Below are 16,615 nucleotides of genomic sequence, written 5' to 3'. Positions count from 1 at the left end.
AGTTTATTTGAGGAAATTGTGTCTATACATTAAGATTGAGATTAATCTTTTGCAAAGAGTGTTCGATCATTCCAATGTTCCCTGAGATCCAAGAACATTAATTGAAGTTTGCTTGAACTTTGAATTGCAGTATTTTGATCTCAAATCTCATAATTGATATTGTTCTTCGATAAATTTGCAATTCATCTGTTTTTGTATTCCCTAACAATTGGGTATGGTGTCGACTCATGTTTCCAATTCTTTTGCAATTATAACCACACACTCTTAACCATCATTATCATTCTCAACTAGAGAAAATGTACAACAATCGGATTTCGACTTTCGACCATCATCATCCATGCTATGATATGTTTTGATTTCTGACACTGATCGTCAGAAAAATAAAAAAAATCTAGGTAACTGGTGAGGATGAGGGTGTAATCGGAAAATGAGTATTTCTTTAAATTTATATTATTATTCAAATAATTAGTTGGGTACACTAAGAAGTTTGTTGGATACATTTAGCAGCACCCTAATTATATGAAACACTCATAACTTGCACCATAGTCACGATTTTAAATGATTAAGATTACATTGTGTATTTACATCATGTAAATTACATGTCATACATTAATGTACAATCGAATTTTCCTAGTGTTTGTTGGTAACTTGGCTAGAGAGAAAGGTGTAAGGGTAAAAATATACTATGATACCTGATGTTTGGCTACTTAGACAATTTGGTACATGAAGTTCTCAAATTTAGGTCATTTTGATACTCATGTCAATTTTGACCATATTTTTAAGGTTATTTCCATCACCCTAATTCTACTTTACTTTATTTTTTCATATTACCTCCAAATTGCCTCTAAATTATCACCAAAATTTTGATAACTTATCCACTTAGCATCTGTAATGATTTACATATATAAGTTTTCATAATGTAGCTATCAATTTAAATTAATTTTAGTTATAAGTAATTTTAAAAATATTTTTTTAATTTTTTGAATAAAAAATTTAAATTGCATACGGCAATTTATTTCTTTTGCAGAAAATAATTAGAATTCAATAAGTATATTAAGAAAAAAAATATTTTTGATATATGAGGAATAAATGTTAAGTGAAGTAAATATATCAATTTAATTATCTCTCTAGAGAGACAATTATAGTAAGAAATGAAGAAAAATATGAATTTCATGAGTTTAGGGCTTGAATGACGAAAATAATCCTAAAAATATGATCAAAATTGATAGATGTAGCAAAATGAATTACAAATGAGAGCTTATGTATCAAATTGTTTGTTTTCATTCATTATGTACCAAATTAATTGTCTGAGTAGTGCCAGACGAGGAATTAACCCAAAGTGAAATGACGGTACGGCCCAGACCATAAGTCGTGAAAGTGTGAAACACGGAGCGAACACAGATTCAGTTGAACCGACAGAACCAAACGGAATCCAGTGAAGCAGTGTCTGTGTTGTGTTGGATGACGATGGGAGGAGCAACGACGACGCAGCAGCAGCAACAAGCCTACGGCGAGCCATGGTACTGGGACAACCGCTACGCCAACGAATCGGGACCCTTCGATTGGTACCAGAAGTACCAGTCTCTAGCTCCCATCATCAATCTCTACGTCCCCCGCCACCTTCGCTGCGTCCTCGTCGTCGGCTGCGGCAACTCCGGTACACCATCCACTCACCCGATCCCTACCCATTTCATATCCTTATCATATCATCAACGATATGATCATTTCGTTTGTTTTTGTGTTGTTTGATCAGCGTTTAGCGAAGGAATGGCGGACGATGGGTACGAGGACGTGGTTAGTATCGACATTTCGTCTGTGGTGATCCAGGCTATGCAGGACAAGCACTCGAATCGTCACGACCTCAAATGTAGGTACTTTTGTTGTTGAGAGTTTGGTTGAACTGTGTTTGTTTGGTTTAATGTGGGGGGTTGTTTTTGGTTGTTGTTAGATTTGGAAATGGATGTGAGGGATATGAATGCTTTCGAAACCGCTTCCTTTGATGCTGTCATTGACAAAGGTACTTGGTTATTCCTCTTTTTCGCTTACTACGATGGCTCAAGTAACTGAAGTACAGAAAGATGAATGTTAGAACTTAGGATCTAGCTTCTTTGAATTGAGCTATAATCTCAGATAGGTGTTCTTACAGCTACAAACATAGTGATGAAGTTAAACCACACCAATAGAGAAGTATTCCCCAAAAGTCTCTAGTGATCGATGAATATTTGATGAACTTTGTTAGACAATAGACATGCATGATGGGTTATAATTTAACTAACTATATATGAAGTTATGAACAACAGTGGTTGTTAGTTGCTACTACTATTTGCAGATTATAATTTGGAGGATGATACTCCTATTGTATTTACAATCTTCTTTAATTTTGATTGCACACATTATTGAATCTTGTGGTTTTCGTTGCTGATTCATTTTCATATATGATAATTTTTTTCAGGAACTCTAGATTCTCTGTTGGTAAGTAATGCTTATCTATTATTCTCTGCAGTGCATTACTGTTTGTATAACGTGTCAAAGGCTGTTTTTAACATGCAAAGTTTTTTTTTTGCTCAGTGTGGAAGTAATTCACAACAAAATGCTGCTCGGATGCTCAATGAAGTCTGGAGGTAGATTGGAACTATCAACAGTTTAATGTATTTTGTTCTAAGCCCCTTTGCTATGTTTATTTTCTTGATTTTTTCATCATATATTGAAGCAGTTAATAACAAATATAGGGTCCTCAAGGATAAAGGAGTCTATATTCTGGTAAGTGATACTTGTTCATATATTTTTTTGCATACAATATACTTTCCCCCAATGCTCCTTCCTCATGCCTTTCCTATTCCATCTGGAATTTCCTATGTGGCGATAACTATTCTGACAATATGCTGATGCAGGTGACATATGGAGCCCCATTATATCGTTTACGGTTACTGACAGAATCAAGCTCGTGGGGTATAAAACTCCATGTGATAGGTTGGTTCATGTCTTCTTTGATTTATTATGATTATAAATAATTTTGGCAATCAATTCCTTGTTGCACCTTTCTGTTCAAGAATTCATAATCAAGAGTTCAACTCCAACTATTATGCTTTGGCCTTTTATGATTTTGATACTTCTTTTCCCTCAATGCAGATATTGTACACTGTTTTTGTTTCTAGTATCTCTTAGATCACATTGGGAATTTGGGTTTTGATATTATTATTTCTCTTAATTTATAGATGACACTATCACATACTTCTCTACAGTTTGGTATTTGAATTTGTAAATGAGTAAATGACATTATCACATAGCTTTCCTACATTTTGGTGTTTGTGACATACAATCTGCAACTAACAAAATCAGCTTGCACCCAACTCATTCTATTCATACTCGGGTTAGAATTAGTCCCTCCTTTCAGCTCATTTGCTATTGAGATCTTCATCCATGTCACTGTCTGACAATCTAGGCCTCACAAGATTTTGGTTAAGTAATATATACCTCTTCATTTTCTGCATGTCATTATGGGTGCAGATAAACTCGTTTCCAACGATAAATCAGAACATCCAATATGGGAGCTGACGAATCCTGTTCCCTTGAATGATGATGGAAGTTCGGCAGAGGCATTGCTAGGAAACAACCCTGATGTCCATTTTATTTACATTTGTACAAAGGTTGGTAATTACAAGTTTCCTATCTTACCTAGATTATGCTTTTAGATGCCTACATTTTAGTTGCATGATATTGCATGCCACAATCCTTAGTCACTCGTACATTTAGTTATTCAAATGTTTGAGGTGTCTTATTATTATGTTTAATTTTGATTTTTCCCTTTCATTGGTAAGGATAATTCTTCAAAGGCAGGCTTTAAGCGTGAAGTGTCAGTCGACTAAGGAGGATAATCTTCAATCTTTTGCAATTTCTAGCCGTGCCTGCATTATTGCTTGTGTTGAACTAATAATTTGTCAGCATTACTTATGTTGTCCGTATAATGCTTGAACATAAGATTTGTAATTCTCATAAGATTTGTAATTCTTTCGTTTATATGCTGTTGTTATTGTAACATGGAACCAATAAGGCTTTCACAATATTGGAAATGGTATCAAATCTCTTCTGATCTTTTGTTAGTTTCATTTTTTCCTGTAGTAGGCAAATTATTTAAAACTCCTACAGCCCTACCTATCAGGGATAAAGTTGAAGACCAATCGAGTGGATTACTATACATGGAAGGGTTTTTCTTTACAACCAAGTTCATATATGGGCGATGTGCAAACGTCTAGCCCAGTTTTCCAGAAAAGGAAAAATATATCACACAAACAGCTTCACATTCTTTGCTTAAATACAAACTCACGTAGAAGAATTCTTTTATGAAGGGGCCAATGTGGGACTATTTCCATAGCTGAGGAGTAATAATCTGCAAAGTGGAAAGAACCATTTGATTAAATCTGTAGGTACATATTAGCTCAACATAAAACTACCGTTGAACATAAGATGATGGTTACCTTCAATCTCCTCATAACACCTTTGAATTGTCTCGTCTGTAGACAATACAATGTCGACAAACAAAGGAGGTCTACAGCATCTTATACTTTATCCATACTCAAGTTCTTCAGCTTCCTGTTGACAAACAGTGGAATTACAAAAGCTGATTAATGTGGTATGTAGTTCATGCACCTGTAAAGCAAACAACTATTGCAACTTACCTATAATCTAATTCTGATCCATGACTTTGTCTGTCTCGCGCCTGACCACCACCTGATTTGATATATTGAGCAAGTTCACCATTGACACGAGAGAGTTCCTTCTCAGACTGTTCCACTCTTCTGGTGAAATCACCATCATGTAATCTGAATGCGCTGTTCTGCTTGATCAAGTTCACCTTGCTTGTGGATGTTTGTTGACTTGGATGCCGGGTACTTGGTTTTCCAAGAATTGTTTTTACCATGTCATCCAGTTCTGATACTCTTCTCTTTAGTTTGGTCTTGTCGGTCTACATATAAAGGTAGCAGAAAACTTGTAAAAAAAAACTTCCTTGAATGAAAACATTCACCATTTTATACAAGGTTATGCAGAGTAAACAGTTTCTTAAAGATTTACCTTCAACATCTCATTCTGCGCAGAAAGCATTTGATCCCTCTCTTCGAGTTCTTGCATGGACATCTGAGCAGCTAGTATATCCCCTTCTTTTTTTTCTATTTCGGTTATGCAACTGCATCGACAATATTTGGGAGAGAAAGTAGAAGCTAGTGTGTATTAGTTTGTAGTCATGACACTCACTCAAGTACCCAATTAACTGTAGAAAGTACCAAATGTAAAGTATTTTTTGTAACGTGACGATTATGATTTGGAGACTGGCTTTTCCCTAAGCCAACCCTTTCTCACAATATTTAGTTAAGTCTTGTTTCTCTTTAGGTACCATTTTCAGATCAGAAGAATCATTTGTTGTACTTGTTCCTTCTCTCTCCTTTTCTTTTTTCAAACAAATGTAGTCGTGATTACAAGAACTTGTAGCAAGAGATCTGACCTTTGTCTTTCTTCCATTAGATCAGTGACCTGCTTTCTCAAGTTGAGAATTTCTTTCTCCTACAATGGTACCAAATGAAATAATTTAGAATGCTGTTGTGATAATATGAGAGAGAGAGAGAGAGAGAGAGAGATCAGAATAGTTTTAGAGATAAGCACCTTGGCCAGGAAGTCTTCTGTCTGATGATGAGCCTCTTCTACTAGTTTTTGAACCTGGTATTGGTCTATCAAGTCCTAGATGACACCGAAAGAAAATGAAGCACATTAGAAGTGTAGCTATGAAATGTTTAAAAGAAAACTCACAGGCTGAAACTTACTGCATAGTTAGTCATGTCCAATTTCACACCAAGTAAATCTCGAATAACATCATGTGTCATGCTTTCTGTTGCTGCCAGCCTAGTATTCAGCAAACATACCTGAGATCAAGAATTAATAAAATTTCATGGTTAATGATCGTTAATAATAGGTCGAATATAGAACTGAAGCATATGGGTGTACAATATTTTTCAGATCAGAAGTACAATGAGCAAAATATTTTTGAGTGTCTTGTGCATATTAGAAGCTGGTGATATTACATGTGTGTGCACAGTGCACGTATAAGAGAGACAGGGAGATTATGAGTATGAGCAATCAATAGTAATAATCAAGCAAGAAAAGCAGCTTCACCTCCTTTTGCTGACTGGCAGCCAGTGCCTCTAGTTCCTCAATCCGAAGCCTGGCTGTAGACAACTCCTGATCCTTCTCCGTGTTCATTTGCTGAACCAAAGATGATATACACCTGAAGGGTGAACCAGAGCCCCTTGTTCTAATTGAGCTCCTCTCAGTTTTGTTTGTTGCCGAATATGTCTTATCTGCTTTTACTTCACAGACCATGGCCTCAAGAGTCTTATACTGTGCAAAAAGTAGTGCCACAGCATAAATTTTAGACCTTTAGCAGTTATATATACATATTCAAAGTCTAACCCTGACTGTTAAGAACCTTCAAGTGTTAGGCTCACTTATAAAAATTACGAAAAGCCAGATTCACCATATAGTTTAGCTGGTCGGCATTGTAAACATTTGTGAGACCATTTTTAGAATAATGGGAAATCCCTTGCCAAGCTCAAACTAGATTCTGGTTAAAAACAGAAATATAGCAAGTGTACCTTCTGTTGGTACTGTGCAGCCTGAGCTTCGGCATGCAAAACAAGTTCAGAGATGTATTCCTTGCATTGTTTGATCTGCAAGATATGTACAGTTTGTCAGAATTAGTTTCTTACAGAACGTCAATACAAGACAAATTATGGAAGTACAATGAGCAAAATGATAACTACTAAGATTAACAACAACCAGAAAGACAGGCGGATCTCACCTCTTTATCCCGTTCTGCTCTTTCCTCTTCAAGAATCTTTATCCTATTATGAGCCTCATGAAGTTCCAGTAGCTTACTCTTAAGTTGCCTGACCAGAATCAATTCTTTTATTTATAATGTAAAGTAAAAGTTGCATAAGTACTTATTTAGGAAAATAAGCTATACCTAGATATCAGGTCTTCATCTTCTTCAGTTTTTGTGTTTTCTGAATCCGCGTTTTCAGTGAAACTTTTGACCGTTGACAATCTCTGTCTTAAAGCTTGGAGTTCCAGTTCTAGTGCATCTCTGATCAACCGATGCCTTTCTACCTCATCATCCATCTCATACACCTAAACGAGGAGCACGCGCAACAAATTTTTGGAATGAAATTATATATAAATGGCAAATTGAACTAGATACTTGGCATTATTTTTAAGTACAAAACCTAATTCTAGTTGAAACTTTAACACATTGATGGACAGTAAGTGACATCTTGAAACAAAAATGACTGGGGGCTAACCTTTTTTTCCAGTACATTGATGGTGCATTCAAGTTCTTCCACAGAGTGTTCTAAAATCTTCACTTCCTCTTCCTTTTGTTCAGCATACATTTTACTTGTCTCAGCATCCTAAACATTGTAACTCCATATAAGAGAAGTTCACCTTCAATCATAAGTTCAATATCAAATGAACAAATAAAAGGATGAAGGGCATACCTGGCGAGCTTCAACAGATATAGCTTCGTTTTCATCAGCTATTGCGCATGCCATTTCAAGTTTATCATTCAAGGACTGGACTTCATCAAGGAGTCGATCTCTTTCACTGATAGCCATTCTCAAATCACCATGAATACCTTCAACCGAAAACACTATTTTTTCTTCCATTGAAGAATTCAAATGCAAAATCTCTTTTTCCAAACCTTTCACCACCTCCTTCTGCTCTTCCAGTTGTTCTTCAGCTTCAACTTTGTGGAGATAGAGATCTTTTAGAAGCACTTTTAACTCAATATTCTGCTCTGAAAGGGTTTCAACTGTTTCATTGGCCTCCTGGAGATTGGAATTAGATATAAGCAAAGCCTCTTCAGTATCATTCAAATGATCCTGAAGTTTTCTTTGTTCAACCAACATGTCATCAAGGTGGCATGTTTTCAATTCTAGTTCAAGCTGGATTTGTCTCAAAGATTGTATCAGCTTTTGAGTTTCATCCTTCATATCCTTTGTGTTGGATGTTGATTCCTGCAGCGTTCTGAAATCAAAATGCAAGCCTTCTAGTAGAGCTTCCCTCCTTTGTAACTCTTCCTTCAGTACTAAGTTCTCGTGTATCAAAGTATCACGAGAGAGACTGCACTCACGCTCTTTCAAGTTGGTGACTGCTTCACATTGATCCCCATCATCTATGCACAATGTACTGAGCATGGTGCTCTCCTCACCACTTGAGTAGACCTTATGCATTTTATTCATTTCTGAACATCCTTCTTGGCTCCTAAATTGGTGGTAATCTATTTCTAAATTTACACATGACATGTTGGGGACAAGCTCTCCTCTTAGACACTGATGAAGCACAAACATGGCAAATTCTTTCTTTAATGTCTCAGAGTATATTTCTTCTAGTAATGATCTTGAACTGCTAATAAAGCTGCGTATGTTGCTCCCCATTGAGAAAACATCAGCATATATTGTATTAAACCTGTCCTCGACATCACTTTTTAATTGCATGAAACACTCTTCAAGCAGAGACACTGATTTTCCTATCTCTGCCAAATCAAAACATGATTGATTTTGCAGCAGTAAGTTCTCTCTTTCTTTTGAAAGTAGAGAACATTTGAGATGTTCCACTTCTTCAATAAATCTTGCTCTTTCTAACATTAGTTCCTCACCAGTTTGCTTCCACAGCCCAGTCAATTGTTTTGAATTTTCATTGGCTTCCAACAAGGCATTTAACATGAGATCAGCCTCCTTTATGGTTGCATTCGCTTCTTCAAAATTGACTAAGAAGCTACTAGCGAAATCATTCTTCTCACTGCCAACTAACTGCACATCACAAATTGTCGCACACAAGATAAGGATGGTCATCTTATTATTTTATCTTACAATAAAAGCTCCATTATAATTTTGATCCTAATCTGTAGTTGATGCTATACTTTTCTGTAGGATTAGGTTAGAGAAAAGTATGTACCTTTACTGTTGTATGACAACCTGCATAAGCACTAGCAGTCTTCAGCTTAAACGGTTGAACAAGCTGTTTTACATCTGCATTCAATATGAACTGAATCAGTCATTTTATCTTTCTGGTATTCTTTAAAATATAATTAGTTCCTTGGAAAATAATGTACCTCCTTGCGGAGAATGATTTTCAGCAACAGTTTCACCAGCAAGTGAGGCTAACTGAACATATAGATTGTTAAAAGCATCAATTGTTATCTCCAGTTCTTTTTTCAGGCAGAATATTTCTCCTTCAGGTGGACTGAAACTTGATAACAGCTTTGACTTTTCTGGATCTCCATGAGCAGACTGAAGTACTGAGACTTCTTCAACGTTTGAGTCCTGTAATTGCCCTTCCATTGTCCACAATACATGTCCAGAAGAAATGCTTTCAGATGAAGAATCGTAGCTTGACGTGGAACTATCAGTACTCCACTCATCTTCATCTCCTAAAACTGTTTTTCGTGAAGGGTAAGTGCAAACAAAATCTTCAATATTTTTCAATCTACCATTTGCTACAGTGAGCTCATTTCTCATTCCATGAATCATGTAATGAATATCATTATACTTCATCTTTTCATCACTATTCAAATGCTGGAGTTCACTTAAAGCCATTGTTGCTCCCTTCAAGGAACTTAACTTCTCTCCCATTTCTGTTACCATCTTTTGTGCATCTTCCAAGCTCTTTTGTAGTAGTTCAATTGTTTCTTCCTTTTCCAAGCAAACTTTGGCAGCCCTCTGAACATTTTCACTAATACAAACATTAGCTTGAGGAAATGAGCAAGTAATACTTTCTATTTGGCTGGAGGCATTTTTTAGGGATCTAGAACCATCCAGAAGGAATCTAGTTAGTTCTAATGTTGCCTTTTCCCAATCCATTCTCAGTGTCCTTATTTCACCCTCTTTAGATGCTATGGTACTTTTCAATGTCGTATTTTCATTAATCATGCATTGTAACTTTTCATCAAGTTCAAACTGAAGGGCAGCAACCTCTTCCTGTAAATGAAGAATTGTTCTTGCTGTCTCCATCTCAACCTGTTCACAAACCATTTCAGTTTGTTTCTGGCAGGACAACTGTAATAGCTGATCCTCTTGAAAGTGGCTATTAAGTAATTTGACCTTCTCCAGGTCCTCAGCCATTTTCTCCAACTTGGCCTGTAGAGATTTCCTCTCAACGTCTTTACTCATGTCCATCAGCGAACCCATGATTTCCTGCTCAGGCTCCTTTTCCTCAATCAACATTTTAGCATCGATCAACTTCTTTCGTGTATCATCATCACCATTTTGGTCATGATTCTGTAAAGCCTCATCATCTGCCTCAGTGTAAGATGCCATTTCATATCCACAGTCACTTCGCAGAGACAAAGTTTCCACCTTTAAATTAATCAAAGCAAAGGATTGGTAAATATATATCATGTAAGGTTGGATGTTATTAGAATAAGTTGCTTTCAAGCTCGTCAGAAGTTCAAATCTGAATAAAATTTCATGCACCACTCTTGTTAATTGTCAAGTAAAATGAAGATGGATGAAGAAATATTACAATTTATTCAAAAATTCAACATAGAATATCATGGCAGAGATCATCATATAGATCAGTCTTGAATTAAATGCACAGAAAATGAAGTGAGGTGTGATACGGAGAAAAAAGAAAACATGTACTTTTACAAACAAATCCAGTTTCTTAATGATGTTCACCTTATTAAACTATTTGCACATTAGGAGGCTAAAAAATTGATATGTTGCTTACCGTTGAATTTTTAACTGATTGCCTGAACTCCTCAGCATCCTTGGAGAAAGAATCTCTGACCTGCACATATACATAGATTGCTAATTGCCTGAGGCAAAGGTTTAAACAACAGTTTCGAGTGAAGTAGTTTGTTAGCCATCTTACAGAGTCGGATGCAGCCTGACTGGAGCTCATGTACTTTCTCATTTCCAATTGCAGTTCATCTACTTCCCTGCAGAAAATCAAACATAAGAAGCTGGGAAAAAACAAAAATTCCTACGTTTAATATGAGGCTTAGTGTCAAAATTCAAACTGTATCATTGCATCTTGAATAATTAGATGAACATGATGGAGTTTGCAAGAGCTCATAAGGGAGAAAGGAGATGCAACAGAATTTTTTGATCTGGCTGTAAAATACAGGCAACACACATGATTTATCATGTTGAAAAGTAAGAATGAGATATTCCCTTCTACCCTAGGCTGTTTCCAAGGCAATACGGCTAAATAGAAACTCAGAGAATTCGCCAGTTCAACCACTCCAAAATTGGGTTATCTGTTGTAGTTATTATTCAAGGACTCGTACGAATTTACGTGGATAAAAAGTAATACCTGATCAGTTTAGAGTTCATGTTCTTGCAATCTTCCAATTCCTTTCTGATATCACTATTCTGCACAGTTGAAAACATTCTTATTAAGAATTGGGAGTTCCTAGAAGGTGAGAATTATATGGGAAAGAGGTGGCACTTAACCTAAATGCAAATAGTAAAACAATCGTTTTCCAACCTGATTTTCATTTTCACTTGAAAATGGAAGCTTTCTTTGAAGTGTATCCAGAAGCTGCACATAAGACATGATACTTTAGAAAGCCAAGACAGAGTGCATGACAATTTTCTGGAAGAACAGAGACTTATACTGACCTGATTGCGCAAGTCTGATACTTCATTTAGCAATGTTTCCCGCTCTCCTTCTTCGTAAAATTTTTGATACCTAGCAAGAAGAATAATGCAAAATGAGTCCCTGGTTTCCAAAATTGTGGACAAGCATCTGCAACTTTTTGATCCTTGTGAATATTACAATTGAAGTTGCTCCAGAAGTCTACTGTTCTCCACAGCATAATGGGTCAATTCTGGATTTTCATCAGGTCGTGCTTGAAGCATCTGAATCTCTTCTTGCAAAGCTTTGTTCTCTTTCATGAGATACTTTTCAGCAGACAACATTCCATCCACCAACAACTCAAGTCTTTTGATTTTCTCATCACGAGTTCTTAGCATTAGTTTTGTATGCCTACTATCCTCCTCTCTTTCACAAGCCTGCAGTCATGTCACACCAATAAGAAACACAGGAATTTCTGGTATTTTTGAAGTAAAGCATAGTAAGAAAAAAAAACCTGCATATATAGACAAAGTAATAAATTGCAGGAAAAAAAAAAGTGTAACAAGACGCACCAAACAATTCATGTGTTCAATTTCAGCCACCAAATTCTGTAGTGCATCATCTGCCACCTTTTCCCTTCTTAAGGCACCAACCAAAATGGTCTCCATGGAATTTAGCTGTTAAAGTTGGGTGTCAGATGCTAACTGCATACAGCTTCTAAATTGGCAACTAAGTTTGTCTCATATAGGAGTTCACATTACCTTCTTGCTTTGGAAACTTGATGTCTTTTGACTATCAGTATCCGTTTTCTCTTTAATAGAGTTGTCTTCATCAGGCAAACCACTGCCTCTAGGTTCTTCAATACTTGGCACACCACTAGATGAAGATAATGAGAGGTTATGATGCTTCATCAGGAAGGACAACTGGCCCTGTTATGGTACAATAATTGCTTCAGTCTAACATCTAATAGATGTCCAAGGTAAAACTTATAAATAAAGAAGCCAATACAATCATGCCTTTAGATGTTGGATGTGTCGCTGGAGAGCGGTTATGTCACCTGAAGCATCTTCATTCACTTTAGCCTGGAAAAGAATATAGAAAATGATGTCAACAATAAGAGATAATTACCAAGTTCATCTATTAGTATACAAAGTATTTTCTCAAAAAATGAAAAGTATATAAAGTACATTGTTCTGTATAAGTTTAGCACGCTGGGCAAACTTCAAAGTGCTCAGTGTCTCATTTGCAGAACTGAAAAGAAAGCAAGAGTCACTTAAAGGAAACAAAGGAAATAGAAAAAAAACATAAATTTATCATGGAATTTAGGCAAATATCACAAACCAACTAGATGGGCTGACATTTGCAATTATAGTTGTTTTAGAGTTTCCACCAAGAGAATCCTGCACCCAAAAGATGTGCACCATTTAAGTATTCTTTGAAGATAAAATGTCAAAGTATGCATTTCATAATAAGATGGCATATTGAGTACCAAAGCTTCTGATTCTAACCTGAAGCAGAAAAGTAAGCCTCGAATCTCTATAAGGAACATGCCTGTGCTTCCCATGCGCTAAATCAACCAGAGACATTATCACCAACCTAAAACAACAGAATAATACCAGTTAACCTACTAAAAAACCAATCTCGGGTTTGACTGGAACACCATTAGTATAACAGAAGTTTAGCTGTTTGTGGTTGGCATCAAATAGACCCCATAAAAAATGGATTTGGAAGCAACTATTAATGAATTCATTGGCATGTGAATTTGACTTTATGAAATGTATGACAATTGAATTACAGAATATGATGAGAGAACTGTGCCCTTGACATCGCAAAGGCATGAACAACTTTATCTTCCCATACTCTAAATTTAGTTTAATATCATTTGATTTTCAATATGTTGATAGGTATATTTCTACTAGGAATAGGACCTCATGTTAGGGGAGGCTGAATGAGCATCATGCATGTGAAAAAAAATAAAGGAACATCAAGCAGAATGGTGAATGAGAAATATGGAAGATTTTTTGAGAAAAGAGAAATATGGAAGATATTCTTCTGTATAAATGTAATTTAACAGAAAATAGTACCCAAGAGTTGATAAAGATTTGTTTATATTTGCTGCTTCTTTCAAACGATCTCCCTCTGCGCCAGAGCCTTTCTGCCTGAACTAACAAGCATGTTATCTAGCATGTAAGCATCTACAAAGAAGAAGAAGAACAAGGGAAGAAACTTGCATACCTCTCTGATCCAGCCAGATCTACTAAATTCAACCTTGCAAATCTAAAATGGGTCATGGAATCGTTTTCCCAATGACTTTCAATAATACATGTGAAAACACTATGTGAGCGGCTGCTCTCACTGTTCATGTGTGTAGCTGCCATTTTTCTGTTTGAAGCACCCTAAAAAAGTATGTAGCTATCAGGTTTACATCCTACAGTGGAAGCAGTGCAGAGCATAATATATAGTATGTACTCACATGTAGCAGAAGCTTGACAACATCATCAACATTAGTCACATTGTATTCTGTAAGGTTTTCAACGTAAACCCCTTTCTTCATGTCCTCCCTGAGCTGTAATAGGGAAGTACGTTACTTAGAGCTCAAAATGAACAACTCTAGGTGTAACATGAAGCATGAACCATATGAATAGGTATTACTTACTTGTAGATTAGTTGATGAAGGCTCCAAGAGATCTGTTATCTGCTCATTGTAAATCTCGAGAAAGGAACATTTGCAGCTGTACTTCAGCTGTTCCTCTCGCCTGCTCTCCTCTTCCTGCGCATATAAATTACACTAAGACATCTACCTAAAAGCAAGTACGAAAACCAGTCCAGAAGCCAATAATGAATGAACTAGGAATAGTAGTCATGGAATATATCAATAATGTGACAACGCACCAGTCTAATCCTCTTGAACAAATATTCAAAAATGCGTGGAGTAATCCCGCAATCCTCATTGAGTTGTCCCTCACTCTCATTTATCTCACCCATCATGGTGTACGTTTTGCCACTACCTGTCTGCAGAATAAGAAAATAATAATATAAAAGCAACCAATGCTTCAACCTATGCACCACAAAGCATTATAAACAATCACCAAATTCTTAAGTAGCGGAAAAAATTACCTGACCATATGCGAACATACAGCTGTTATAACCAGACAAGCAATTCTCCACCATTGGCAACCCAGAAACCTTGAACAACTTTTCCTACAGCAAATTCAATCAGACACAAAATGAGTGCCCACTTACATATGATCAAGTATTGCTTCATACAAAACCAATAAATAAAGCCTATTATAGGAAAATTAAAAGATAAAGATTCATAACTGTTAATATATTCCATTTGGAAACTACAATATTCCATATAAAGGAGATAATCATTGCAGTTAATCCCTAACTAAAGATTAAGATAAGAAAACCTGTGATATCGTTTCGCATGCAATATGATCAAATGTGAATCGAGCTTCAGGATGACCAAGCAACACCAGACTCTGCGAGCTCTCCTGCTTCAAACACCTACCACACCCTTGCAAAGCCCTCTCCATACTACTCAATGGCCGAATTCGAATCAGTACCTGAAACAAAACTCAAAACACAAATCAAAATTTACCGAAAACTCAACATCTAAATACAATCACAAACCCCAAAACTACTCCACAAACCTGCACATTGTGATCAGTCCAAAACGAAGAGTCCTCAACAAGCTCAAAATGCTGCACTTGAGTCAAAATCTCCGAATTCGCCACCGGAATGATTCTAGAAGAACTCCCTGCTCTATGCCCACTGTACAGCGGAGCTCTACTCACTCCACAGCCTCCAAATGAAGCTCGATTCCTCGCCGGAGTGCTCTGCGCCGAGTTAGGCTCCGAGTGCGCCTTTCCTCCTCTGCCTGAAACCCTAGGAGTTCCAAATCCGAGGCCTACATTTCCTACCTTATCCAAACCTTCAAGCCTTCTCTCCGATAGCGAAAACCTACCGGATCTAACCGCTTCGAGCTTCGGCTGCTGCGAATCCGAATCGAGCTCGTGAAACTCCTTCGGCAATTGCGCTGGATCTGCTATGCTGTTCAGCGGAGTCCTCGGCGGCGGGAATTGGACTGGATTCGCCGGAGCTTCGAAGTCGTTCTCGTTCGGCTCCGGCTGCGGCCTCCGTCGGGCGATAGAGCTCTCTTTGGACATTGCTGAGCTCAGAAGGTTCGGTGGGAGATGAATTGGTTATGGTGAAGGAATTAGAAGCTGGGTTTTGAGTCCATGAGTGGAAGAAAACGACGGCGTTTTGGGTTGGGATTTGGGAGAAATGAGAGAGAGAGGAGCTTTGAGATTTGGAGTGGGAAGAGAGAGTGTCAGGCCGTTGGAGTTTGAAATTGTAAAGCTGAGTGATAATAGGCCCCGCCCCTTTTGCACACTTGAATTGTTTGCCGTGATCGTCCCGAAGAAGAGTCAATTTACTAAATCGACACCCCTGAAAGTTATTGGTTATTAAGAGAACTGCCCATTTAGGGTTTGGGACTCTCATTTTTTTATATAAAAATACTGGTCACTTACTCACAGTTTTACAAACTCGATAATTTATTTTTTCAAGTTTCAATTTAATTGATCACTCCTTATACTTTTCAAATTCGAGCAATCTAGTTCTTCTATCATATTTACATCCAATTTGGGTGTTAAGTCCATCTAATTTATGTTTGTCCAAAAAACAATTTAACACTCAAATTAGATGAAAAGATGACGGAATGACCAGATTTCTCGAATTTGAAAAGTATAAGGAGTGATCAATTGAAATTGAAACTTGAATAAGTAAACTGTCGAGCTTGTGATAGTTTGAGAATTGACTAGTATTTTGTTCTTTTTTTTTAAGCGACAAAAAATTTACAAGAAATGAAGTTTTTATTCATACCTCTAAAAACGATATTTAGGTCTCCTCACTTAGTAGACCTCCTTTTATATTTAAAAATACTTAAAATACTATTTAAATCTCTATATTTTTCGAAAATGCT

At 36.7% G+C, this 16,615-nt stretch overlaps 2 protein-coding genes across 2 annotated transcripts; one reads left to right on the top strand and one right to left on the bottom strand.

Moving 5' to 3' along the window:
- Positions 1-1,347: 1,347 nt before the first annotated feature.
- LOC126790106 (uncharacterized) lies at positions 1,348-4,100 on the top strand. The gene is made up of 9 exons (XM_050516242.1): positions 1,348-1,657; positions 1,754-1,867; positions 1,949-2,017; positions 2,453-2,472; positions 2,569-2,621; positions 2,730-2,760; positions 2,892-2,970; positions 3,508-3,647; positions 3,819-4,100. Exons 1-9 carry the CDS (start codon positions 1,462-1,464, stop codon positions 3,864-3,866), a joined length of 750 nt encoding a protein of 249 aa, XP_050372199.1. The 5' UTR covers positions 1,348-1,461; the 3' UTR covers positions 3,867-4,100.
- Positions 4,101-4,123: 23 nt separating this feature from the next.
- On the bottom strand, positions 4,124-15,922 carry LOC126790105 (kinesin-like protein KIN-12C). Its single transcript, XM_050516241.1, has 35 exons — positions 15,282-15,922; positions 15,039-15,194; positions 14,743-14,826; positions 14,518-14,637; positions 14,282-14,395; positions 14,099-14,191; positions 13,861-14,021; positions 13,710-13,784; positions 13,134-13,221; positions 12,967-13,025; positions 12,813-12,876; positions 12,642-12,707; positions 12,387-12,554; positions 12,198-12,302; positions 11,827-12,062; positions 11,670-11,739; positions 11,536-11,589; positions 11,362-11,420; positions 10,918-10,984; positions 10,774-10,833; positions 9,158-10,400; positions 9,001-9,074; positions 7,542-8,855; positions 7,347-7,454; positions 7,013-7,176; positions 6,848-6,935; positions 6,642-6,716; positions 6,163-6,387; positions 5,814-5,912; positions 5,656-5,730; positions 5,498-5,556; positions 5,071-5,182; positions 4,677-4,963; positions 4,476-4,590; positions 4,124-4,387 (listed from the first exon to the last, which is right to left on the bottom strand). The coding sequence occupies exons 1-34, from the start codon at positions 15,795-15,797 to the stop codon at positions 4,557-4,559; spliced, it is 6,372 nt and encodes a 2,123-aa protein (XP_050372198.1). The 5' UTR covers positions 15,798-15,922; the 3' UTR covers positions 4,124-4,387; positions 4,476-4,556.
- Between the last annotated feature and the right edge of the window lie 693 nt (positions 15,923-16,615).

Source organism: Argentina anserina, chromosome 4, assembly GCF_933775445.1.
Source record: "Argentina anserina chromosome 4, drPotAnse1.1, whole genome shotgun sequence".
Classification (NCBI taxonomy): Eukaryota; Viridiplantae; Streptophyta; class Magnoliopsida; order Rosales; family Rosaceae; genus Argentina; species Argentina anserina.
The sequence above is the reverse complement of the archived record's forward strand: the minus strand, read 5'-3'. Positions and strand labels throughout refer to the sequence as shown.